Raw genomic sequence first — 27,028 nt, forward strand, 5'->3', positions numbered from 1 at the left:
TCCAACGTGATTTGGATCAGACCTACCTCATGCCTTGCCTGCCTTGGAACTACTTAAGCTAATATGAAGCTGTCTGCACCTGGTTATGTAGCACTGCAGGCATTTAGTCCTGCCACAATGAAATGCCCCCTTGGAAATTCTAATGTGGCTTTGAAGAGATTGCAAAGTTTACTTTGCAGTAGAATAGCTACAGTTTTATTTTGAGCTGCAATAATCTTTTTTTTTTCTCAATAAAATTTCTAGATTACTACTTGGTAACACTTTTGAGGCTATGTCTATGTTTTTCTAGTAATGTTTTTATTAGGGTTTAATACATTTTCTTATTTTACTGTGTAACATATTTAGAAGCCATTCCTGTAGGGTAGGCAGTTGCAACCGCTGTCATACCTGAACGTTGCCTTTGTTGTCATACCATAGTATGTTGCCTTTTAAAACCACACTTGCCATCACAACTTAGTCTATACTGCACTGCAATAAGTCTGGTAGCAGTAGACAGTAGGGAATGTATTAAAAGCCCGTGTAACGGTGACCTGCTGTATCTGAAGGTAGAATTATAGGAAAACTGAAGCTGTAGGTTTTGCAGGTTTTCTTTTGAAGGATTAAAACTGAAGGGAATAATACTGTTTAAGGAATAGATGCTCAAGGAAGACAGTAGTATTTAGCCAGGCAATGTTACTAATTGCTTTTAAAGTAAACTTGTCAGTTAGAGGGTCTATTTTAAGTTGGTGAAACTGAAAATCATAAACTTGAGCCTTCACCCAGAACAAAACATAAACATAGCATATGAGTACTTCCTTCTGCAGTTAGCGAGTGTGGTGAATTTTACTTTTCCACTGGTGTTTGCAAAAGTATGCAATTGTTCATTTGCTCCTGAAGGAGCAAGCATCTCTTGCAACTTCCAGTTCCCATATTTTAACATATTTTAACTTTTTGTATTGTTGCATGTGGCTTTAGTTTGTAAGCACTCTCTGCCTGTCCAAGCAGTATTGGATTTTGGTGCGGTTTTTTTCCTCTTTTGGAAGGGTCAGAATTTTTTTTTGTGGTTCATGCATCAGGTTAGTTTTCAGTTATGAGTCGACAGGATTTTGATGAATGTACTAAAAGCTTTCTTTAGAGAAAGGAAGGTTGTGGCATACATGACTTTGTAACTGTTTTCCAGGGCTCCACAAGTCCTGTCCTCTCTAGAGAGCAGAAAGTTTCCTCTCCATCTATTACACTGCTGAACCTTGGGCTTTGGGATGGGAATCTTTGTAGAGGCAGAGTTGTTATGGTACTTTTGGGATCAAACCTCCAGTTTTGAGTCGAGGTGTGGTGGTTTTTTTTTTACTCTCTACTTGTTTTTGAAGTAACTACTTTGACAAATGATTTTTTGTTTCACACAGTTTTTACGTAACTTATCTGCTGCTTTCTTGGTTTCAACTTTGTAGTCTTAAAAAACTTTCTCCCTCTTAAGTAATTATGTTGGCTAAGATAATCCTTAGATATTTTTTTTGTTAGAGCTTATTCTTTTAACCTCCCTATTTTAGAATTATTTTTCTAACCTTTTCTTTGTATACTTAATGACCAGGGCAACAGAAGAGAGATTAGCTGCCCTGACAAGGAACAGAAAAATCCTCTTTTTACCAGAGTTGTTCTGTTTTTATGACTGACTTCAACTTAGGACACAATTCCTTTTGTTAAAGGAGAACTTCCATATTTGGCCACTTTTGAAACAAAGATCTTTTAAACAAAAGAAAGAGGTTTGATGTCATATATCTCTTCATTAGTAAATGCATTTATTCTTTGAAATGTGACAGCCCCTTTCTATCTCTGCATCCTGTAACTTTACCGTTGTGACCGTCCTGTGTCAGAGGACCTCGCTGAAGAAGTCATCAGGGTTATTCTCACAGGATCTGAGAGCAATATGGGTAGGATTGAACAGAAAAGAGGCTCTTTTCTTGAAGAAATTCTCATAAATGCCTAATCTCTCCCTCTGAGGAGTAACTGCGTACTGATTCCTAAAAGCAAACTGCTTCCAAGTTTGTGTGCTGGCAGTCCCTTTTGAAAAAGGGACAGAGTCAAAATACTCTGAGCAGTCTCTCAGTATAAACCAGATCTTTTCTACTGTCGTCCTCTTCTCCCGGGAAATCTTGTGCTTCGATCTTGGATTTGTTTTCTGTATTTGTGATGAAGTTTGAAACCGGGCTTTTCATTTGTTCCCCTCAAATTGTTGGCGGAGGCGGTTGTGTCCCAGCGCTGTGTTGCGGACGTGAATTCATGCGTTGACTCTTGCTCCCTCTGTGGGCTCCATAGCAGAACGACATCAAATGCTGCAAGTTTTCCATGAACTGCTGTTTGCACTGCCTCTCTGGTTGCCAAGGTAACCTACGTCCACCCCATTTTTAAAATCCGAATGCTTTCTTATAGTACCTTGTAGTGCTTTGGGGTGAGATATAACACCTTGAAAATTTTCTGTTTATCAGCTGGCGTCTTCCTTCTCTTCTTTATTCCTAACCCCGTATGTAGCGTTGTTACCAGCAATTCAGACTTTCCTTGACAGCATCTGTAACTGTTCAGACTTTCTCATCCGAAAGTATTTTACAACTTCTGCTGACAACTAGCAGTAAAGATAGAAGCAAGTTTGTTTCTTACAAACAAAACCAATATGAGGTGTGAGTTTTAGCTGAGGAGATGCAAAATGTGCTGAATCCTTTCCATATAGCATATATTCCATTCTGTTCCTCTTCAGGAACTTGATCCGGCCTACGTTTGGTTTTTTTTTTTTTTTTTAAAAAAACAATGTCCACACCCAACATTTGGAGCCTCCCAGGGCAGTGCACGGCCAGTCCTTAGGAAGCTGAAGAGCGAGAGTTAATGTGCACCTAAACCCACGTATGAAGGGAGACAGTATTCAAAGGGAAGGACCTATATTATATTTTTCTCTGTCTTTTTAGTGCATTTTGCAGAAGCAAAAGATGTGTTGGGGGATGGTAGCTGTAGGTACTCGCAGTCTGAAGGGAAAAGGTGAGGTGGGCAAACAGCAGCTCTTTCCCGCTGCTCCAACTGTGTGTACTTTAATCTGGAAAGTCTTAGGTACGTTAGTGGTTAAGAAGATTTCTTTGTTTCTTATTCTTTAATTCCTTCAGTTTACTCTTTGATAAACACAGTGTAGGAACGAATAAAATAATCCACCTTTGATTGCGTGTTAGCTGTGGAAATTGCCAGCTTCATGGTTGTGGTGACCAATTGTACCAATTTGGCAATTACTCAGTGCACTTGGAACATGGAATATGCAACAGGTTATGCAGCAGATATTTTTATATTTGCATGTAGTTACAGCAGTCAGTCCTTTTCTGTACTTACTGCACCCTTTGCAGTTGCTGGTCCATGGTGTTTCAGTTCTGTAATTGCCCCTGCCCCAACAGGCTGCTATTTTCAATTGTTCTTATATATTTCATACATTTCTCCTATGTTTATCAAGTATATACATGTATGCATATTTATATCTGTATTTATGCCTCTCATATGCATAGGCAAGAGTAGTTAAAAATGCTTGTGCAATTTGTATGGGCTAAATGGAACTATTTTAGGAATCAAAAGGCTTTAGAAAACTAATGTCTGAAAACCAAAAAAGTTTTGAAGTGGTAGATAAATAAGAGGGTTTGCATCCAATCTGTATTTGGAACCAAAAGACACATATGGTTTTATGATTGGATTAGGGAGGGCAACTACTATCCCAAGTCTAGCAGTTAAAGGAGAAACTTGAATGCCTTCCCCTATTTTTAGACTCACTTCTTAGTAAGAATTAAGTTTTTAGTAAAGGGAAATTGATAAGTGTTAACTTTTTTTGTGCATATTTCTGCTATCATACACTGCCTCTACTTATTAAAGAGTTAATATTATGGTTTAACATTGACTACTTTTCAGTCTTTCCTGCAGTTTCTTCAATGACGTAATCTCTAGGTTTGTTAGAAATGAGGCCTGTGTGCGAAGCTCTGCAAAGAAACTGTTACCAGGACTAAGTTTTAAGAAGTGGGATCTTCTGCAGTGCATCGCTGGCTTGGCCTTCTTCCTCACCTCTGCTTGAAGTCGTGATTACATACGACCAGCCAAATAAAGAGCTGGTTTTTGAGTTAGCTGTCATGACTACCTATAGCTGGTTTTCCTTGAGCAGTTTATTCTTCAGGAACTGAAGAAAGCAAGCAGCCTACTGTGGAAGATTACTTAGCTCTTGCGTTGGTTTTCTGGTGCTAATGTTGAGATCTGCATCCACAGAGACAGCTCATGCTGTGCTTTTAGGGACTGATACCTATGGAAGGTTTCCACTGTTAAGGATCTTCCTTTTTTTATCATGTTTACTAAAAGGCAAAGCATGGTATTTTGACATAGGCTTCCTATTAATTACTGTGAATGAAGCAGCTTTGTGTAATGCTTCTGTGCTTGGAGTGTAACCACTGAGGAATGATTAGCAAGAAGAAAATTGGCCCTAAGATGACTTCTGTTTTTTAACTTGATGATAGAATCAAATTTTTGTTGTCTAATCAAAATACTTTAGTAATACTTAATCAACACCTTTCTCTCATCCCTCAAACAGTTGCATTTAACTGGTATGGCAGGATTCAGGTATTACTCACGTGTAAAGGACTGGCGTGTTTTCAAATCTTACAAATCTTATTTTCAAGTAGGTGAAGTTGGTTAAATGACTTCGGAATAGAGAAGTACACAGTATGACTTGTGTGGTGCGTTCTTGCAATCACTGTAAATCTAAGCCACACTAATGTTCTCGTTAAACCAATGTACTAGTAACTGCACCTTCAGTTTTTCTAGGATTTAATCAGATCCTCTAAGAGTGTTTAACTTGCTTTCTGAGTCTTTGATGTAGTCCAGCTTCCATGAATTGTATGTTGCTTGCACGGGGAAAAGATAGTAAAGATTCTCTTCTGCCTGATTTCCTTGTTGTTTCTGTTTAGAAATTGTTATTTTGGCATTTAAGATGATGTTTTCCTCTTTCTCCAGTTCCTAAGGGAAGATATGCAATACAAGGATGCCTCAAATAAACATAGTCATCTGCACAGAGAAGACAAACATATCACCATTGAGGATCTGTGGAAGCGCTGGAAAACATCTGAAGGTAGGTAAAGAAGAATAGTAAAAATAATAGTGGTTATTGAAATAGACATAATTCAACAATTTTTCCAGCAGGTTGTTTAGAGTAGTAAATGCGTGACCTCTTAAAGCATCTTTATGGGTCTGTTTTGGTACTGTTATTTATAGGCGTATGTAAACCTGACTAAAAGCTCGTTCAGTCCAGCTAGTGTTAATTACCTCATGACATGCTGGGTGTATTGTAAGTAAACTAAGCTAGTTTACACACTCATCAGTATGAGGTTGTAATTTATGAAGGTAACCGTTGCAAGCGCTGAATTCCAGATAAGCATGTTTTTAATTTAGTAAGCCCTAAGGGCTGCTGTCATGGTGTTTTTAAACATTTATGATACATTGTAGTAAGTGGAAAGTCCAGTGTGCTTCCACTTCGATGTAAATTTTCTTTGTGCCACGAAGAGCTAGAATTCTTAGTCCAAAGCATTGTGGAAAGTGTTTTTAAACTTGGGATACAGGAAAATGGATTGACAAGCCAACAGCACCATCCCTCCCCTGCTTTGATTTGAATGAAATAAGTAAGTTGAGCCAAATATTCTAAATATCAAAAGACAGTACATAATGAGCAGTACAGTGTTCATTGCCAAATATGTTCCAGGATATACTGATTAAAAAAGAAATTTCCAGAGGTCTGGAATGTTAGAGTTGTTAGGAGAAAAATACTTAACTTTTTTTTCCTCACACCATTCAGAAGGTGTTGTGCTAATGGTGATCATATAGAGATCTAAAAGTTGGTATTATTCAAACAGCTAAAAGGAGGAATAAAAGAGGAATGAAACTAGGAACATGCCATTGGTTCATCCTGCTAATGTAGGAAGTCATTTAAGTACAGTCTGAGGTAATGCATTGGTTAAGTGTTTGCTGTGTAGTAAATATCTGTGTTTTAACTAGTGATTTTTAGGCCCATCTCTTCAAATATTCTGTAAATACTTATTCACTGAAGATCTTGTTCAATTAAAACATTGCAAATAGATTATCAGAGAAAATTTTCTCCATACAGTTCATCTAACTTCTGAGTAACTCTTCAAAAAATTTAGGCTATAGTGATATCAGAAGTATCTAATTTGTCTGTTGCGTATATCTTTGTTCCAGTTTTCTTGAAGGTAGCGAGAAGTGTGAGTAAGACTCGAAAGACTTTTGAGAGGAATGTCTGGTCTTATTGTGTCTGCTTATAATGTCTTTACTGTGCATCTTGTTGAGGAAACTAAAGTTGCACCACAGGGAGGCCCTTAGGATGAGACTCCCCAGCAGTGTTAACAGTGGTCTGGTGACTGTCAGAAAGCATGAAGCCTCTCAAATAATAAACTCTCTTCCTTTAGTATCAGGTAACATGGAAACTACTGCGTTTTGCTTTCTAGATGTTTTAGGAATTTTGATTTATTTGTTTCTTATGTGCTACTAGTTTATAGTGCCAGTTTAGTGTAATTTGACAGCATTAAACAAGAGGGTGGAAGGTAGTGTAAATGACGGTATCAGTAATTTGAAACTTTAAGTAGTCTGAAGTATCTGTGTGAGAATTACAAGCTCTAAATAGTGCCCTTGACAGTGCCCATTAGTGCCGATGCAGAGGTGTCTTGTGGATCTGCTGCTGCTTAGTTTATGCTGAGTAGAATTGCCCATTCCTGCCCATAAAGCTTGCTCTATGTGGATGTTTGCCTTAAGTCTTTGTCAAATAGCTTAAAATTGCTTTCTGTTTTAGATATTGGTGATGTGAGATAAGATTTGAAGGAAGAAAGTGAAAACATTGTTTATGGTATAGTAAGTGCCCAATTGCTGTTTGGTGTCTCCTTTTAGGACTAAGAAAAACAAAGGTTATTTTTAAGTAATTGCTTAAGAAGGATTTTATACAGTGAATGGAACCCTGAGGACTGGCTCCATTCAAAGCTTTAAAATTTGCCTAATAAAATAAAACAGCTTCAGAATTTTGCTTTTTAATATTTCTGGCACTGGACAGGCTTTTGGTATCCCCACCTGGTACAGCATCCTTAAGGGGTGATCCGTGCTGGTGCAAATTAAAGGAATTTCAAGGCTGCTAGAGGTTTTACCTGCAGGGAGGGAATCCTATTGTAGCTTAAATCAGCATCTAGCGTATTGTTACTGTGTTGTCACACAGTTTCAGTGAGCCCTTTAGTACAAAACAAGACTGTCAGTTTAGTTTAATTGATGTTACTTATGCTTTCTGTGGCCATTTGAATTTTTTAATCTCATAATCTAATTCTGCAGAGAACTCCCTTTAGAGGCATGGCTAGGAACCACCACAGCGTTCAAAAGCATAGAAAACACTGCTTTCTGAAAGTCCTTTCACTTGTGTTATTGTGTGTGTCTGTTCTTTAAATTTAAATGCTGGTATATGCTTGTTGTACGGTGTTTGCTTTGTCTAAGCTAAGAAATATTTATACACCTACAGAGTCTTTCAGCTATTTCAGAGTATCAAGCTTAGTAGTTAATGTTGAGTTAAAATCAAAGGTGCATCTTCAGGTTTTTTTCTACAAGGCCATTTAAGAGGTCTTAGTTGTGAGTGCAGCAAACGTGGCAAATGAACATTTATTTTCACGCCTGAAAACCTGTCTTTGTACAGTAGTCTTTGAAAGTTCTATGTCTCAAGGGTGTCTGCCTTCTTGCCCCCCCAACACACTCTAATGGGTGAAGATCATATGAACTTGCTGTCTGAAGAGAGATGTGTAGGTATTTAGTTTCAATAGTAAGGGAGTCTGTAAAAACAGCACAGGGGCCTTCGGCTGGGTAGTTCTCTGACCTGTCTTGGTGAATAGGTAGGGTAGGGTGCCGCATCCTTGGTGATGTAGCGTTGCCCCTGGGGAATTGATTTTGTAGCAAAGTAAAACTGTAATGGTTGAACCTGGAGTTCATAAATGATTTACTATTGTCAGACTGACAAGCTTATTTAAGCTTATTTTTCAGCTATGCTAGTGTAGACAAGAGAGCTAGAAGTCCTTATTTTCAGTTTTAGTGCAAACTGAAATATGAATTTGAACTCATAAAAAATTTTTACTTCCTGCAGCTTACCTGTCAAGCTTTGAGCACCACTTTGTAAAGGATCATTGTCAAAATTCACCACTGAGAATGTGCTCTTGTGATAGGGTTTCTAAAGAAATCTCTGCCTAGCATTGTCACATGCAAATAGTTTTGGATAGAGAGATGTGTTGGTGTGTTTTTTTTTTTTTTTTAAAAGAATAAAAAATTGTTCACGCAAAGTTATGTCTGTCCAGGAGGAGGTGGTCACTTTATTTCTTTCATGTGCAGACAAACTTTTGCAGACTTTATAAATGGATAGAAAACTTCCGTTCAGCACTGTCAGTGTGAAGCTGTACGCTGTAGCAGCTGGCGTGTAAAAGCCAGAAGTGTGATTATTTTTTTTTTCTTTGTAAAATCTGTAGGTAATATTTCCTTACTTTCTTAAAGCATCTGTAGCTATGAAAGGTTATGTAGACTGATGCTGTTATACAGGAAAATTGATAATTATTCTCTACATATTTAAATAATTTTTTTAGTGGGACTGTTATGCATGTTATATAGGTGTTTTGGGCATATATGAGAGAGATTTAATTGTTTTCCTGTTAAATTTTTTTCCGTCTTTCAGTTTTTTCTTTCAAACTCCTCTTCTCTGCTCCCATTTTGTGGTTAGTAGGCACGAGCCTCTGTGAAGATTCTTGTGAAAACAAGTTCTTAAGCCGTCATCCTAGGGAAGGTCTTGGTGCATTGCCTTAAATGGCTACAGCACCTGCTGACACGTGTTTTAGTTCTGCAGGGTTAGCAAGGACAAAAGGATTGAGACTGAGATCAGTTTAAGTAGATAAAAGTCACAAGATGCTGCCCTGATTTAAACTGAAGCAAAACACTAAATTATTCTGTGGAATTTTTAATAAAGAAATGTTTCTACTGGTTCCATGCCTGTTTGTTTACAGTTTGTCTAAGCTTCCTCTGAGAAGCGTATAATGAAAAAGGCAAAATGCCAGAAACACCTTGGTGAATGTCGGTGCTAATTTTTCTGCAATTATATTTGGCTAAATGCTCTTGCTCACTGTAACCTGCTTTCCTACTGCTTGTCTTCTGTGCCTTGATATTGTTTTTTATAAAAATTAAAGGTAATTAAACTGACTTTTTCTTCCAGTTCATAACTGGACTCAAGAGGATACTCTTCAGTGGCTGTCAGAATTTGTTGAACTGCCCCAATATGAAAAGAATTTTAGAGACAGCAATGTCAATGGAACAACACTTCCCAGGTGACGGTTTCTTCTGGATTAGTTTTAAATAATTCCCTATAGGTTGCTACTTTGGTGGGAACGCTATGTGAACTAAAGTCTAACAAGATATTGTCAAATGCAAGAAAAGACAAGTGTCCTTGCAGTTTTGAAGTGCTAGCTCCGTTTTTTTTCGGCCAAAATATTTCAAAATATAAATGCTTCTTGCCACTCCTTTCACTTTAGTTTTTTTCTCTTGCTGTTGAAGCTTTTATCTGTGATCACATAATTCTGCATGGTAGTGAACTTTCTTTTGAACAACTTCCAATCTATTGTATGGGTATCCATCAAAAACTTTCCACAGAACCCCTTTTCTTGAGCGTAACTACTAAATTTGAGTATTGCATGTGTTTCAGAGAGTTGGTGTCAGAAGTCTACAAATATACCATTACCTTTAACTATGCCACATGGTTTTATTTTATGATTATGCCAGAAATAAAAGAATAGGGAAATGATTGGATGTTCTTTGTTTGCCACATGCTGATACGCTTTTTTGATAGCGCTATTGTCATTGTATTATATTTCTCACTCTAATTGCATAAATATAATCTATATAACTGTGGGAAATGCTGTTAACGTATTTCTTTCCATAGACTGGTTTTGAATATAGCTTGTGGAATAGGTAACATTTTGTTTTATCATTAACAGGATAGCAGTAAATGAACATGCTTTCATGATCTCTCACTTGAAAATAATTGACCGGAGCCATAGACAGAAGCTTCAGCTTAAAGCCTTGGATGTTGTTTTATTTGGGCCTCTCACACGTTAGTAACTTTTTTTGGAGTTTTTTCTTATCTCTTATTTGTAAGAATTCAACAGAAAATACTTTCAGTGGCACCTGATAGTGTAGGTAGGACAGCTTATCTGTTTTGTGGATGTACTGATGGATTGCTTGACAGGCGTGTTGGAACTGGGCAATGAATTTAAAAAGGTTACCAAGATGCTGGGATCAGGACAAAGGTCCACTTCTGTGTGTAAGATTACATAGAAATTTTATTAGTGTAACCCTAGTTGACAGATTGATGTTGGCTTTTGTGTCACAAAAAGTCCTCTAAGTGTTGACTGTTTAAATTACACTTACAGCTAATGTTGCATTCAGTTCCCATTTAGCTAAGGCAGTGTAAGCTGGGCTGCTGAAATGAGAGGGGATAACCTCCCCCAAGGAAGCAAAAAAGGAGATGGTGGTGCAAATCCAATATCAATGTCTCTTGTGCAGACTCGGGTTTAAGTGCAGTTAAATTTAATGCAGCAGTTCTGCATCTGACCCATTTTAGCATGTGCAGGTGTTTCCTTACCGCATCACCAGTGGTCTGCATGCTTGGACACAGTTACAGATCTACTGTGCGTGTCAAGTATTCCTGAACTAGGAGGTCTTTCCAGAGCTTGGTGGTCAGTTTGGAGAGTAGTGAATGACTTTGCAAAAGTTAGGCCAGATGTGAGCTGTCCTGACTGATTTGAGTTAGCCTGACAGATCTGAGCTGAAGATTTTTAGGGAAAAAAAAAAGCACTTTGTGTTTGCATTATACCTTTAATGCTAGCAGGAACTGTCTTTTGAAAAGTTTGTTTAACAAAGGTGCAAGTGACTATAAAAGTTGCACTAACAAGTGTATGTGAATTTTGGATGTGATACTTTGACAATCCAGGTTTTGCTTTTAAAAAGTGCTGCAGTTAGCTACTTACCCTTTTAAAATCTACTTTCTTTTATACAAGTAAATTTTTAACTCAGCATAGGGTATTCCAGAGGGTGTAGACTGGGGAGAATTTACTCAAACGTAACTGAAGTTCCTACTGGTATAATAAAGTGTAATTGGGGAAACTCTCTCTTAACTAATTTAAATAAAGATACGAACTATGTACTGTAAAAGTTTAGTAAGCTTTCCTTAATCTAATGTATGTTTTAATATAGAATAAGTAGATTGTATTAGGGCAGAGTTGCTTCTGTTGTATGGAAAATTCTCTGGAATCCATTTGAAAGGTTGAAGGGTAGTTAGAGATGGTTTGAGGTAAGTGAGCTGGAATTCTGTTCAGCGTCTGGTTCTGTCACGGTTTAGTCTTGAGGAGGGGGAGAGGAATTCCATAGTATGTTGTCTGTGTCAACGAACTAGCTAATGATTGTGTTATTCTCCGCACAGGTCCCCCTCACAACTGGATGAAGGATTTTATATTAACAGTTTCTATAGTTATTGGTTTTGGAGGCTGCTGGTTTGCCTATACACAGAACAGAACCTCAAGAGAACATATCACAAAAATGATGAAGGACTTAGAAAGTCTCCAAACAGCAGAGCAAAGTCTTCTTGACTTGCAGGAAAGGTATAAAACCTAAAAAAGTTAATGTTTAGTTGTCCTTTTGTTAAATGCAAATACAGATCCTTTACAATCATAAATTATTTGCATTAAGCAATCTGCCTTTGGATTTTGTTCATCTTCATTTTGCATGAAAATTGTGGTTTTCGTGACTGTTTTTTTGGGTAGAAATTGCTCCTGGACATTTTAGCAGGCAATACAGACCTGGGAATTAAGGTAGAGAATAGAGGTTCAGTCTTTCTTACCTACTGATTTAGAAGTGTGTACTGTTATTTTCAAATAATTACAGTTTATTTTGGAATCCTTGCATACATGGAAATGAGAACATTTGTCCTGTTTTTGAGCTCTTAAGATTGAAATAGACATGGACTGATTACTTTCTATTGCTTATTTAGCAGGGTGAGAGTTGATAGTCTTCTCTGGTGCATCTCTAACTCAGTTGTCTATAAAGGCTTGTATTTTGATCTTCTTACACATTTAATGAAGGTTCACCTAAAAGTTTGCATATTTTGTCTGAGGTGGGCATCACATTGTGTGATGTATTTGCTGCTGATTCGTGAAGCTTGCACAGTCTTTATCATCACAGAATGGTTGAGGTTGGAAGGGACTTCCGGATGTCATCTTGTCCAGCCCCACCTGCTCAAGCAGGATCATCTGGAACAGGTTGCCCAGGACCATGTCCAGGCGGCTTCTGAATATGTCCAAGGATGGAGATTCTACCACCTCCCTGGGCAACCTGTGCCAGTGCTCAGTCACCCTGATGGTGAAAAAGTGTTTCCTGATGTTCAGACGGAACCTCTTGTGTTTTGGTTTGTGCCTATTGCCTCTTGCCCTGTTGCTGGACACATTTTCTCCTTCTGAGGACTGCAACTTTTAACAAATATGCCGTGTTATTTTCTCATATTTCTTGTTCAATTGTGAAGGCTTGAGAAGGCACAAGAAGAGAATAGAAATGTTGCTGTGGAAAAGCAAAATCTGGAGCGCAAAATGATGGATGAGATCAATGATGCAAAACGGGAAGCTCATCGCCTAAGGGAGTTGAGGGAGGGAGCTGAATGTGAGCTCAGCAGGCTCAAATATGCAGAGGAAGAGCTAGTACAGGTATCTGAAACTGTTTGTAATTTTAGTGTTGACTTTAAATTCATCCTGGTTTTATTAGATCTTTAAGAGTGTTTAAAGCAGCATTTCTCTAATGCTAGACTTGAATGGAAAAATTCTAACACCACTTAATGATTGTCTGTCAATCATGCTGTTGTCTAATAAAATAATCCTGAAACTATAAAAAGACATACACTTTGTATATTACCTTATCATAATGTTGTTGGATTCATGGAACAAAATATATACAGAGCTTTTTTTTCTATCTTGTTATCAGATGAGAGATAGTAGCTTTGTCTCACTCTTCTGAGTAGAAATAGATTGGATTTATTATACTAAATAAAAATGCTGTCTTACAAAAACATTTAAGCTTCAAGTTGGGGACTATAGGAAAAAATATCTGAGTATAATATAGTATATGGAAATTCATATGCTGATTTTCCTTCCTGACAGCAATTGGCACACACCAAAGCTCTGTAAAGCCGTAGTACGTTGCTGTGGGGTATAAGGGTGCTTGTATTTCACTTTCTTCTGCTGTCAGTTCTAGTGGTGCTCTTGGTGATGCTTTTATTTCTTTTTGACTGCTAGGTTCGCATGGCTTTAAAAAAGGCTGAGAAGGAGTTTGAGCTGAGAAGTAATTGGTCTGTTCCTGAAGCTTTGCAGAAGTGGCTTCAGTTAACGCATGAAGTTGAAGTACAATATTACAATATCAAAAGACAGCATGCAGAAATGCAACTAGCAATCGCTAAAGATGAGGTACCAACTCTTACTCTTCAGCTATTTAAAGACTTTTCTCATCTGTTGCTAGATACATGAAGTAGTAAATACAAATTATTCAGATAAATATTTGGAAGTTTTTTCTCCTCTGAGTTGTTTGCTACCTGTCAATATTGCTAATGTTTTGTCATCTGTGTTAAGTATATAACTCCTAGTTTCATATGTTTCACTTTATCTTTCTTTTTAGGCAGAAAAGATAAAAAAGAAGCGAAGCACTGTATTTGGAACATTACATGTTGCACATAGCTCCTCCCTGGATGAAGTGGACCATAAAATCCTTGAAGCAAAGTAAGAGTATTACCAGAATGCATATTCTTTTGTAATTATTTATTCCTGGAACAATAGAATTTTTTGAGAGTTATGGAATGTAGTGTCTTAGTGTTTTTGCACTTTTAAGTAGAAACATTTAAAAGATATTAAAGTGCAAGTATTTGGACAGTCCTAATGGATCTTCTGGCATGCTAGAGTGACTGCGTTTCTGTTGCTTTGCTTTATCATTAAGAGCAGTGTATCTGATTTGAATGTGTGCTTTTCTTCAGGAAAGCGCTCTCTGAGTTGACGACATGTTTGCGAGAGCGTCTTTATCGATGGCAACAGATTGAGAAGATTTGTGGTTTTCAAATAGCGCACAATTCTGGACTGCCAAGCTTGACCTCCTCTCTCTACTCTGATCACAGCTGGGTAGTTATGCCTCGAGTTTCCATTCCTCCTTACCCAATTGCAGGGGGAGTTGATGACTTAGATGAAGATACTCCTCCAATAGTTTCACAATTTCATGGTAAGTGGTGAACTCAGTAAAAGGAAAGGGGAAAAGTTCTGGTGGTGTGGGGTTTTAAAGTCGGGTGGGAGAAGAGTGCTGAAATTAAACCGGATTGGATGAAAGTCAAAAGGACCAAAATTCTGTCTAGCATTTCAGATGCGTCTTTTGGGACTTGCATAAACTGAAATCTGGGTTTTTCAATTAAGATAACATGAAGAGAAAGCCTTCATGTGATTTAAGTGGAGAAGTGGGGGGTAAATCCAGCTAAGGTTTTGAAAGTCTGCTTGTCATGCTTGGATTGTGACTTAGACAAAAAATTATAATGAGTAATGCTGAATTTCTGTTAGCACGTTTATTCTTTCAAATGGAGGAGATGGAATTAGTCTAGGGTCCCTTGAGCTACTAGGAAGATCACACCCTTTGAGAGGCTGCATGCTACGTAGCTTTTCAAGCATTCTTTAGTAGCTGGAGCAAAATCCTGTTGTTGTCCAAGGGAAGCTTTCAGGCAGAATGTTTGTGTTTTGGATACAGTGGGTTGTTCGAGTGTGAGGCAGAGAGGCCAAGTGCTGGAGGGAGGGAAGGAAATCCAGCTTTGGTTAAACTATGATCAAAAGATATACACTGGGGATTCAGACCACCCTCGTATCTTGAGTCATTGCGTCAATACGAGGGCCTGTTTCATGTGATTAACTGGACTCTAGAGGCAAATCAAAAAGATGAGCTCCCATGTAATTATTCAAACAAGCAATATCAAGCTGAGGAATGAGTAGGGAAGAAAACTTTTTCCACATGTGTACGTTTTTCTTCCAGGGCTGGGATTCTCAGAAGAAATTAGAACTGTATTTTAAAATGATGTAAGGAGAATGGTCGCCACTTTGCTGCATTTAGCGTGCCTTGGACACACGTTTTTCTTCTAAATGTACCAACCTTTTTTCTACAGGCCACATTGAAAAGTTCATTAATCCCCTTGCAACACTACTTCAAGTTCTGATCAGTCTTGTCTCTCTAGTCATCTTCACTGTGAAGGTTTTGATTTACACCTTAGCAACAAATTTCTTGCATGGCCCAGTAAAGTACGGATGCCTAGAGCCAAACTTCCAAGTTGGCATGGAGAAACCTGTGGTCTGATTTCAAAATGACGAGCTCCATTTACTATCTCAACTTTCCAGATGGTCTAAAATGGCAAAACACTTAGATATGTATGTAACACTTCAGACTTGTGATTTTTTTTTTTTTTTTAAAGTCACTCTTCTCATTCAGGTCTTGCATAGCAGTGAAACCCGAGAGTAAAGTGCAGTTCGTTCAGAGGAACTACAATTAGAGGACTATATACAGTTTGTAAGAGCATACTTAGTTGAAACTTTACTGTATGCTTTTGCAATTATGGTTTAATTTTTTGTTCAGTTCATTTGGAAGTATTTAGCTAATGGATGTTGTCTCAGTGATGAAAACTATCTGAATCTTAGCAATATTACAAAAAGTTTAAATGTGTTTTTCTGAATTTTCATAAGGCATGAGAGCCTGATTTTGCTGAAGTGACCACATGAAGAAAGTAGCTTCTCCTTAACTGACTAGCTTTTAAAATTGCTACTCAGTAAAAAAAAACCCTGGAAACACTTGGAAGTGGGGAAAGAGAGGGGAAAATATGCTGAGTGATCTGTTGTTGAAACCAGTTCAGGACTCAAATTATTGTAGTTTAGTTTGGTAACTGCTAAATTATTCACATCGTTTAGACAAAAATGACAAATGCACACGAGGAAGGACAGAAGCAAAATGGCTTTTCTTACTCATGAGGCTTCAGGCAAAATGCAGTGTGCAGACAGATCAGTTATGAGCAACGCTGCTTCAGTCTCTGGACCTGAGCTGTCTGGGCTGTTACCTTGCCCCAGCATCCTTTGGTTCTTAAGACTGACTAAATTTGAAGCCTGACAGACAAGGTTCTTTGTGCCACAGGAATTGGGATGATAGGCTAAAATGGTGTGAAGTAATAGATCTGTTTAATCGATCCCGAGCTGAAGAACAAAAGGGAATAAAGAAATAGGTGTGTGAGACTGGAACAAAGTCATTACAGTAAGGTGATGGTGAAACTTCTACTTTTCCATTGACTGGTTAGGATTCATCTGATTCCTTGATTTAATGCGTTTCATTTGTACTAGAAAATTCTAGATGTTAAATTGTCATAGCTGAATCCTTCATAATCTGCTGTCTATGCACCTACAAGGAACCAAAATGCTTGTAACTTCTCTCAAAATTCACTGATGTCACAGTCTTGTTCTTTTTTACACCAGCGAATAGGATGGCATCTGATTTACCTGGACACATAGTACCAATTTCCTAAAGGGATTCTTATTCTCTTATCTCTGTTCACATTTGCTTTTTTAGGAATATTTTTGTAATGACAGAAACTTATTTTTAAGCTGCCAACACCTGCTTTTCAGGTCAGTAGGGAGTTCATCATAAGTAAAATCAAAATTTTGAGTTACGTGACAACTGTCACGTTGGGACTTGTAGACTTTTCTCTTTTGCTCAGCCCTGTAGGAAACAAAGTCAAAGCGTTGGTGAAGGTGCAGCTACTTGCTGTTTTGTGAAGGTTGTGATTTCCTGCACTAAAAGAGGAATGACAACTCAACCTTTTCTGAGATTCCAGGAAGCGAATCTGTAATTTGCCTGATGCTAAACTGGCATCTCAAAAAACAAAATGCGTTTTGTCAGGCTAGATGTCCTTGTCTACAAAATAATTGAATTCTTTTTTAGTCTGTTGTGCTTGGTAAATGTTTTGAACATCAGTAAGCGTATGGTCTGTCTTACCTAAGCAGTGATGCATTCTGTGGGACAGTTTGAGGAGGGTTGTGAGAAATCCGGAGGTTCATAGCAGCCTGAAAACCGGGTTGTAGACTTATTTCAGTAGAAGTATTGCTCCCTAATCATCTTTTGAGGGAGGAATTGGATTAGGAACATTTTAGTTTGTCACTTCCCATTAGATACTTTTCTGGTCAAGTCTTGTGTTGCTGTCTCCACCCATTAGTATTTTTGTTTCCGGAAATTCATAGTTAGCCTGGCAAAAGAAAGTGTTATCAAATAGGAAGTTCTTGAGCTTAAAATACGGTTGAATTATATATTTTCTATCATGTTATATAAATGAAGTTGGTCTTCCATGTCTAACGTGACTTTCAACTTATGCAGCTGGCTGTTTGGTTAGGTATACCTACGTTGCAAAACTTTTACATATTCTTTTAAGCTCCAGATAGCCGCACAAGTAAAATACAGGATATTGTGTAACATACTAATTTCAGCACTGCTATTTTTAGTTTATAAAGGGTTGGGAATTTCAGTAAAATCTTTCTCTTTGTTCTCGAGAGAGCATAGTGAGCCAGAGCTTTGGTGCACAGGGTCAGAGTAACATTTGACAGGCACGAAACTGCTGCAGTTGCATCTGGCTTAGCTGCTTCATCTAACTGTAGAATGTATAAGGTAATGCCAGTCTTTCTTCCCTCTAAACAGTCTAGCAACGTCAAAGTTGTTTAAGAATCACTGTGGTTGAAGCAGAGACCTGCTATTTAGTCTTCAGAGTAGATATTGTTAACATCAATGTCATTTGGAGGGTTTTGGTTTGCTTTTTCTTTGCCTCAGGGTCCATTGTAAAACCTCCCAGCACACTGGCAAGAAGCAGTAGCTTGTGTCGATCGAGACGCAATGTTGTGCCATCATCTCCACAGTCTCAGCATGCTTTGCACTCCCCTGACCCTGACATCCTTTCTGTGTCGAGCTGCCCAGCTCTTTATCGAACTGAAGAGGAGGAGGAAGCCATTTACTTCTCTGCTGATAAACAATGGTACGGAGATTAGCAAACAGCACTCGAAACTCTGATAGGATTATTTGAGACTAACAGTTTAGAATTAGAGGTTGAACCAAGCCAAAAGTTAACGTAATCTGTAGGATAATATAAATTAATATAGTCCGCATGGAACAGAGAGAGTTCTTGTCTGGTATGTGTATGTAAATAGCTAGCATGTCATATACAGTTAAGTAATGTTACAATCCAGGGTGCACTGAACTAACCCTGATTCTCCATTACAATATGTTACTGGCTTTTACATCTGAAACTAGGATCAAAAGCAATGTCAGCTACTGGGCGAAGAGAAGATGGATGGTAACACAATTCTTACAGCATGTTGAGCGTGTACCTACTCTTGTTACATGGCCTCATAGGAAAAGGTTAAATTCCTTTTGGAAGGAGCAAATGAGCTTGTTGAAAGGTAGGGACACTTGTCCTGAAGAAACTTTTTGTATATGATAGGCTTAATTCTCCTTCTTTCATTTCATAACCTTTCTGACTTCACGTGCCAGAGAGATAGTTTTTGTTCTTTGAAGTGAGATACAAATGACTGATTCTGGGCAGATGATGCTGCTGCCCAGAAAAACAAGATTGCACAAATTAATTATCTTAAGTTTAGATAATAAAATGATGTAATACAAGTTGTAAGTTAAAATGTTTAACTAATGTTTTTTGTTAATTAACTACTAAGGAAAAGTGTGGGTGGTGCTTTTAGACTAATGTTATTGATTTTAAATTAATTTCCTTTTAAACTGCATGAAAGAAATAGTAGTTTCATTATGTTTTCTTCTCTCTTTGCTCTGACTCAGGGAAGTACAGGAAACAGGTTCGGAATGTGACTCCTTAAATTCATCCACTGGAAGGAAGCAGTCTCCTCCAGCAAGTCTTGAGATGTACCAGACCCTTTCTCCTCAAAAAGTATCCCCGGAAGAATTCTCGCTGGAGGAATCATCTACAGGAGACTCCTCTTCTCTAACTGCAGATATTTCTAGGGGCTCTCCTGACTGTGTAGGCATGGCAGAAACTAAGAGCATGATCTTTAGTCCTGCAAGCAAAGTTTATAATGGAATCCTGGAGAAGTCCTGCAGCATGAACCAGCTTTCAACTGGGATCCCAGTCCCAAAGCCTCGGCACACCTCGTGCTCTTCAGCCAGCAGTGATAGTAAACCCAGCCACGAAGCTGCTTCTGTCCCTAGGATAAGTAGCATCCCACAGGACCTATGCCAAAATGGTGAAAAAAACAAAAAGCCATCGAAAATAAAAAGCCTCTTTAAGAAGAAGAGTAAGTGAGGTGGGCGGAAGAAACCTATAGTAATGTTATAAGAACTCTATTTTTTAAATCTTTAGGAATGTAATTCCATTTGAGCATTTGAGAATGGATGCCCTAATGGAATGCTCTGTAGGTCAACTATATTTAACTGACTGTACTGTCAAAGGTCGTGCCAGCTGTCAATGAGAAATCATTAAAAAGTTCAGACAGTTTACATTCATTTCTGCCTATTTATTTCTCTTTTTTTAGTTTGTCTTTTTTAGTGTTTTTTTTTTTTTTTTTTTTAAATTTAGTTTTGGGTTTTGTCTATTCATAAACCCATTTTTAAGCCACTTTGGACTTCTAAGCTTTAATGGACTAGTAAGCCCTCCTGGGCTTGCCAAAGTTTCTTGTTTACCGGAGCATCTTCCTATCTTTCCGTAGAGCTAGGACATTTATCTACTGGACTTTAAGAAAAATAAAAGAAGTAGAACTAATTGAATTGCACTACTGTTTTACAGACTGGAAAAGTCTCTCTGCAAGTGAAACTGAAAGACTTGTATTTGAGAAGATGAATCTTTTCACTTTTAGATCTTTTGGGGTTTTTAAGTAGAATTTAGGATTTCTAATTGACTTGATTTCTGGAAATGGAAATGCCATGCTTTTATTATGGGAAGCTTTGTTAGATGCAAAACATTTATTATTAGAATGGTTCAAGTCCTGCTGTAAAGATCATGTTTTTCCCAGGACATTCACTGTGATTTTACTTCACTGCAGGCTGTATGACACAAAAAAAAAAAAAAAGAAAGAAAAAAAAGAAAAAAAAAAGTAATTTCACAAGAGAAGAGGCTCTTGATTCCTTATGCAAGTGATGGATATGAAACTTGACTGAGGACTGAAAATATTCACCCCCTTAAAATAAGGAGGGGGGATAGTAGCTTTTGTTTACAGACTGACAGACAATGGACATTGGGTTTGTGAAAGTTTGTACTGTGGCAAAGATAATAAATTGGAAACATTATTGTGCTTGGGAATGTTCCAATTTTAGCTGATGCTTGTTTCAGACGTGTTTCAGAGATCCTGTTAATTGAAAGCTGTTGTAGGCTACATTGCTTATGCTTACTGCTGTGTATAAGTTATTATATTTTTTGGATTAGCTCTTAATGTCTTAATGTCCTCCTTTTGTAAGATTTCATACACTTTATTTTTGTATAGTTTGAAGATTTAGCTGTTCAGACATGTCTGAAGTAAATGGTATAATTTTATAATGCATACTGTTATACTAACTCATAATTTTAGATATAAAGATAGATATAAAGGTGAGACTCGACATGCTTCAGATAAAAGTGGTTTTTGTGTTAAGCTTTTATAGGGAGAGGTGAAATTACTGCGAGGTAACAAGGAAGCCTTCTTAGGGCAACAGTAGCTAGTTGTTCAAAAACATTTTTTTTTTTTTTTTAAACAGTTGGAGACAACAAATGTACTGCTTGAGCAACAGTGCCTTTTACTCAGTTTGTCTGAAAACATTAATACTGAGCAGGAATTTCTTTTGAGGTACATTCCAAAGAAATACTTCTTGCTCTAGTGAACACAAGCAATTTACCCAGTGATGATAAATAGTTTCAGCTCTTCCATAGGGGTGTTCTAGTTGCCCCAGTAACAGGTGCCACTGCCACGGACCTGTGATTAGGGGCTCACTCCTGGCCAATATGTACATGCTGTACTGTATGAAAGAATTAATTCACTGACTGCCTAAATTTTTTTCTAGTAAGAAGCCTTCAAAACCTGTAGCTAATTGAAATCAGGCGATACATGTTTTTTCTATAGCTTCCTATTTAGGTTCCACTGTACAGAACTGATGTTAGTTCTGTGCTCAAGAAGCGGTGGTGATGTTAACAGAAGCATTTACTGTGGGTAGTGAAACGGTTAGAAGAGAAGGGTTAGAAAATGGGATGGAGACCTTACATGTGCAAGTACCTCAAAAGTCCTGGTACATTGACTAATTCTTTAAGAGAACAGAAGGAATCCAGAGTTTTACTGTCTAACAAAGAACAATTGTATGTCATCTATACAGAAAAGCATAGGAGGAATCAACTGTGTGGTGAAGTTTGGAGAAGAGAAAAATTGGTGAAATAGAAAATAATAAGAGTATGATATTGTTCAATTATTCTCTGAGTCATCAGACTGAACAGCTATAGCTGCAAAAAAAAAAAGTCATCACAAGGTAAAAGTGTTCTCTTTAAAGAAAGATTGTGCACTCTGTACGTAGTAGACAAAACGCAGCGATGTAAAAAGACTTGTGCCAGAGAACCACCTCAATGCTGAGCCTTCAGAGTTGTAGTTAAAAGCCTGATGAAGTACTTGAACATGTACAAAGGGAACTTCTTTTGCCTCCCAAACAGCGTGGAGAAGACGACTACCAGAAAAATGTTCAATTTTGATGTCTGCACTTGAGAAGGCTATAGCAATAATTGAGTTTAAAGTAAGATCTGTGTCTGGATATAGTAGATCTTGCAGTGTGAGATTTGAAGAACTCTGCCTCTGTCATTACCAAAGAAGATGAAGCGGCATTTTGATACACATGGAAGCACATACTGATACATGTTTGATACACATATTTACACGTTGGAAAAAAAAATGTGGTACTGAGGAGTGGGAGGACAGCACTACTTAATCCTTACATCAAATTCAGGCAAGCTCAAATATTGAGAAGCCAAACCAGACAAATTAATTTTTCTGTAGTAAGTATAACTAAAAATTGAAATAGAGGAGGTGTTGGACTCTTCATTGGCTGTGAGTTTAAATGTTAAATACCTTTTTAAAATACACAATTCTACTGTCTTCTGGAAAAAATACGTTATGGCGGTGTACAAACCGATCTGATGAGATTATCGTAGTGATAAATTTTGGCTTTGAAATGGCAAACCTTTGGAGCACAGACTGCTCTCAACACTCAGTTTATCACCAGCTGTCCTGTAACTTTGTAGCTGCTACTTAATAAATATTATAGAACTGAAAGCTTCGGTTAATGTGATCAGAAGTGGCGAGTATGGTATGTTGGAGCACAAGCTGTAATTCATAGTTCATAGAGTTGGGTTTTTTAATTATTATTTTAATAGACCACTTGCACATCTTGCCACCTAAATTTGTCCACAATCTAAGTGACTTGCATTGCTCCTACTAGGGCTACTGTAGAAATGCTCGTCTTCAAACTGTTAGCATCCTTTTGCTAAGGTATGTTGAGAGTACTGGGTCAAAGGTAGATCCTTAGAGTCAGGCAAACATCAAATCCGGTCTTAATGATGAAGTACCTGGCATATGTCAACATCTCAGAAGTGAGACAACGTGCTTTAAAAGGTCCTCCATTTTTTATCTGTTTGCTGAATGGTGTAACTTGAACTGTCTGGCAGTCAGTGAGTCCAGCCAGCATTCCAGCCACTAGGATTTCTCTAAGACGTGTCAGTCATTCAAGACAAAATTATCTAGTGTCATCATTCTTAAATGGCTGAGGACTTCCGAAGCTCTAAGCTCAGAATGGTTGTGATCAGAGTAATTTTTTGAGCTTTTATAGCTAAAATACACGTTCTATTTTAAATTCTCCAGTATTCTTCAGAAGATGAGGATCTTTGCTTTCTTAAATATTTTGTTAGTCCTTTGTCAGGACAGCAGCCCCTTTTGTGGAAACTGCCTAAAAGGCTTCTCCCTGAAGAGGTTCCCATTTAAGCCTTTCACCTGTAAAAGGAAGAAGTGTCAAGTGTGTGGTTCTATATATAGAAGAAGAAAAAAAACACCAATTCTTCCAAAACTGAACAAATCATACCTTTCTACAATTCTTACTAAAGATACGTGACACTTCTTTTCTAATAGCATAAAAATTTTAGGAAAGGCATTTCTGGTTGCTATGGGGAATGCTTTTGACCAATTTATGGTAGATTTTGAGGTTAAAACAATTGCTTCTTTTTCCCTGCTCAGTGATGGAATTTAAAATTGCTCATTGGCAATTCCAGGCATACGTCAACTTTTCTTTCCCCACTGCACTGGTACCTGGGTAGCAGTGAACCCTCCACTTTCTGATGGGGCAATTTCCTGAAAGAGAAGATCCTCCATCATAGTCAAGGTAATAATGTTATGGTAAGAATACAGTTCCTCATTTGGAAGCCTTGAAGATAGCAAAGCGAAGGATACTTGCCTTAAGTTTTCTTAGGATATTTATGGATGCCAGCTTGATTTAGGCATTAACTTAGGGCTGACTGAAAGCCTAAAAAGGTAAAATTAATTAGAAATCGAAGCTTTTAATATTTTACCCTTTTGCTTCCCAATATATAGGAAAACAGCTCACGCACAGGAGAGAGATGATCTCTAATTAGCGTTTCTCATACCACCAGTTTTTAGAGCTTCAGAATAGTTTCATTCCATTTCCCAGATACATTGCTGGAGAGGGATTGCTACCTTAATTTTATAATGTATGCAAAGAAGCATTATTTTTCGTTTACTTACAAGCAGGGAAGAAGAATGTAAATAAACTGAGTGCTTAAGTTAAAAAAAAAATATTTTTTTTTAAAGTCTAATAGAGAATTACTGGTTCTTGGACCTCTTTACTATTTGCTTATCACCTTGATCAATATGTTAAGTAGGGTGAACATGGTTTTCTACTCTGTTCCAGTTGCACTGACTGAAGTGATGCGTTACTGTCTCATGTTTTAAACACTGCTTGCTTGGAATTGCTTTAGGCATTTGATCCTGGATGTCGCATCTTCATTGAATAATGGTTAAGCCTACCAAGGCTGTTTAATTCCAAGTGCTGGTAAACTTTTCTACTAGTGGCTTAAACACAGCTGTTGGTATAACCAATAACCAAAAAAGGCTTTTGCCAGTAGAGTTTGACTGCCTGGTGGCATGTCGGGATTTAGATAACTGTTCTTTGAGGCTTCGGTAGCAGTTCAACAGTGTCGTACACGTTCTCAACACACAGCTTTCCCTTCCAGCCCTCGAGAGGTGGTGCTGATCTGAAGCTCCACTTAGTGCATAAACACAACGCACTGATTCCTATAAATTGTAACAATACTAACCTTTAAGCTGTTAATCCCAGTTGCTCTTGCGTCTGACACTACTCATGCAAGATGGCAGTATTTATCAGTCCACTTCAGTCTTTCAGAAATAAAATGGATTTGGGTTACATTTTTTTTCCTCTACAACTTTGAATCCCGAGTTTTCCAGACTGTGTGGGTGTGTTCTGTGTATGTAATGCTTCTCTGAAATGAAAGTGGGAAGATTGGTCTCTGCTTAGGTGCTAAGGAAAGTACATTTGAGCAGGGTAAAAAGAAATTTTTCTTGCTCATTGCAGAGGATGAAAAAGAGCTCAGAGGTGTTTCATCTGCTCCTAAGTCAGAAAACTAAGGAATGCTTACAACTTATATTGCTGGAGATGAGAAGTACATCCAATCTCAAAGCATTCGGATCAGTAACTCTTTATCCAAGAAAAGCCTTTATGCTTTAGATGTACTGTGCAGGGCACTACCTTCGCATTTCTATTCCATTTTTGACCCAGCATTAAATTTGGTAGTTACAGCACTAACTTACGTGATTGCCAGACCTCAGAGCAGTTTCAAATGATTTCAGTAATGTGTCTTAAAGTCAATTTTGGTTTAATATGTGCTAGACACATCTGAATTAAGACTTTCTCCTTTACATTCCTTTTAATTCAACTCAGTTCTTTGTGATCCCTCTACTGTTACAAAAATAAACAGGTACTGATAGTTGATTCATGTTCATGCTTAGAATACAGTATTTTTTTTTTAGCTGAGAATTGCTAATAGATAAGTGGTAGATATTTGCTTTTTAAAGACTAGATCATGGTTGGCTATTGTTGTAAAAATGTACTGCTGTACTTCAGTTGAACTAGGTACAGCATCGACTGGTGCAATTTGTGTATGAGTGGTAAAGTCATCATTCTTAAATTCTCCTTAGTTTGTTCTTTATTTGTATCTTAACTTAATGCTGCACAATTGTTTTCAGACTTGAATTTATTTAAAATTAAGGGTCAGTATGTCCAGCCCTACAAAAGTCAACCTTCCGTTGTCAGCCATCAGTCCATTCTTACTGACAAGAATGAAAATCTTGAATTTTTGTACTAGCTTATTAGCCTGTTGGGTGGTAGAATGGATTCCTGGAAGTCTTCAGGTGGAAGGCAGAGAACTTCTGAAGTGAACCGGGTAACCTGTGTTCTTTATCAGCTTTCCAATCCATCTCCCAATAAGACTGAGTCTCCCCAGGGGAATGTAGATGTATTTACTGCTTGGAACTTTGTAGTTAATTATATTTGGCTATCTAATTCTAATAACTTGCATGTGCGCTCTGCTTGCTTGCTTTTCAATAACTGACAAAAGCTATAGGAGATCTTGGGGGTTTGTTTAAAAAAATTGCTGTTTAAAAAAAAAAAAAAAGACTGGCAAGAGAAATCTGTCAGGCTGTGAACCGACTAGAAAGAACAAAGATCCCAGCTTTTTGTCTAAAAGAATTGTTTAAATAGTTCTTAATGAAATGAATTTGGTAGCATGTGTATTTTCACATTGCTCTTCTCCAAGCAACAAAAATAATTAAAATACCGTACATTTCAGCAAGGCTATTTGGGAGATGTCTTGCCCTGTTTTTATTTTTAATTTAAATATCATTGAGTTGTAGTGAGTGTTCAGCATATTAATGCCTGACTTAAAAGATTAGTGGAATTTGAATGACTTGCATTGTTTTGTTTAATTACAGCTTTATAAAAATGTAGATATTTGCATAAAGCCTGTCATTGGATCTAGGTATGTTTCAATGCCATAGCAAGAAGAGGACCAAGACAAGTAAATACGTGCACAATTTAAACCTTACTTAAGATGCTTCTCTGTTCTGGGAAGAGATGTCCGTCATGCAGATTCTGCTCTTCCTCTATTTGCTCTTAGCTTCTGTTTGTTTTCATTACTTGAACTAAAATAAGAAACAAAGCCCTCAGACTGACTAGTTTCTGTCTCTCTAATATATACACACTGTACTTGCTTTTAACCTCATCTACTGCATGTTGTTAATGCTGTACACAAACGCAGTTAGAGTATTTCTTTGGTGTTGTACAGCATGATGCATTTCATTCCCCTTCCTAGTTTACCTCCCATTAGCTATATATTGCTTTACAACTGGAAAAAACTGAGTTTTTGGGAATTGAGTCTGTTTGCATATAAAAATCATTTTTTTTTCCTGTGAGTCTTATGAGAAATGTCCTGCTTGGAGAGTCTCGGACAGTATTTTCCTGTGTTTATTCATGTTACTTTGCTTTATTTTATAAGTGGATATTGATTTCTGATGTGTTGTTACACTTAATGTTGAATAAATCTGACTTCCATTTTGAAAAGTGAAACTGTGTTAGTGAAAATGTTATGTAATGTTAATTCATCTTAGACTGTTCCCAGAGTATACAAACTTCGATTTATTTATTATTTTTTTTAAAAAAACTTGAGATCAATTTTCATTGTTCTGCTTAGGATTCTGGCCAGTATTTCTTTGCTTCATGCTACTGTTAAAGCTTGACAGCAATGTTACTGGGAAGGGAAAGGTGGAGACAGTTTTGTTTG

At 37.5% G+C, this 27,028-nt stretch overlaps 1 protein-coding gene across 3 annotated transcripts in view; it reads left to right on the plus strand.

The window, feature by feature from the left end:
* STIM2 (stromal interaction molecule 2) overlaps window positions 1-20,691 on the plus strand; it is a 67,352-nt gene extending 46,661 nt beyond the window's left edge. For 2 of the 3 annotated variants that reach the window (XM_074587752.1, XM_074587753.1), the window contains exons 3-12: window positions 4,996-5,110; window positions 9,269-9,380; window positions 10,047-10,162; window positions 11,531-11,708; window positions 12,626-12,803; window positions 13,389-13,556; window positions 13,765-13,865; window positions 14,117-14,355; window positions 17,968-18,169; window positions 18,982-20,691. In XM_074587752.1, the coding sequence (XP_074443853.1) occupies window positions 4,996-5,110; window positions 9,269-9,380; window positions 10,047-10,162; window positions 11,531-11,708; window positions 12,626-12,803; window positions 13,389-13,556; window positions 13,765-13,865; window positions 14,117-14,355; window positions 17,968-18,169; window positions 18,982-19,462 (1,890 nt within the window). In that variant the 3' untranslated portion in view covers window positions 19,463-20,691. Of the gene's footprint in view, window positions 1-4,995; window positions 5,111-9,268; window positions 9,381-10,046; window positions 10,163-11,530; window positions 11,709-12,625; window positions 12,804-13,388; window positions 13,557-13,764; window positions 13,866-14,116; window positions 14,356-17,967; window positions 18,170-18,444; window positions 18,594-18,981 lie in introns of all 3 variants that reach the window. The other variant, XM_074587754.1, reaches the window with a different exon arrangement.
* The last annotated feature ends 6,337 nt before the right edge of the window (window positions 20,692-27,028 follow it).

This window comes from Larus michahellis, chromosome 5 (assembly GCF_964199755.1).
Source record: "Larus michahellis chromosome 5, bLarMic1.1, whole genome shotgun sequence".
NCBI lineage: Eukaryota > Metazoa > Chordata > Aves > Charadriiformes > Laridae > Larus > Larus michahellis.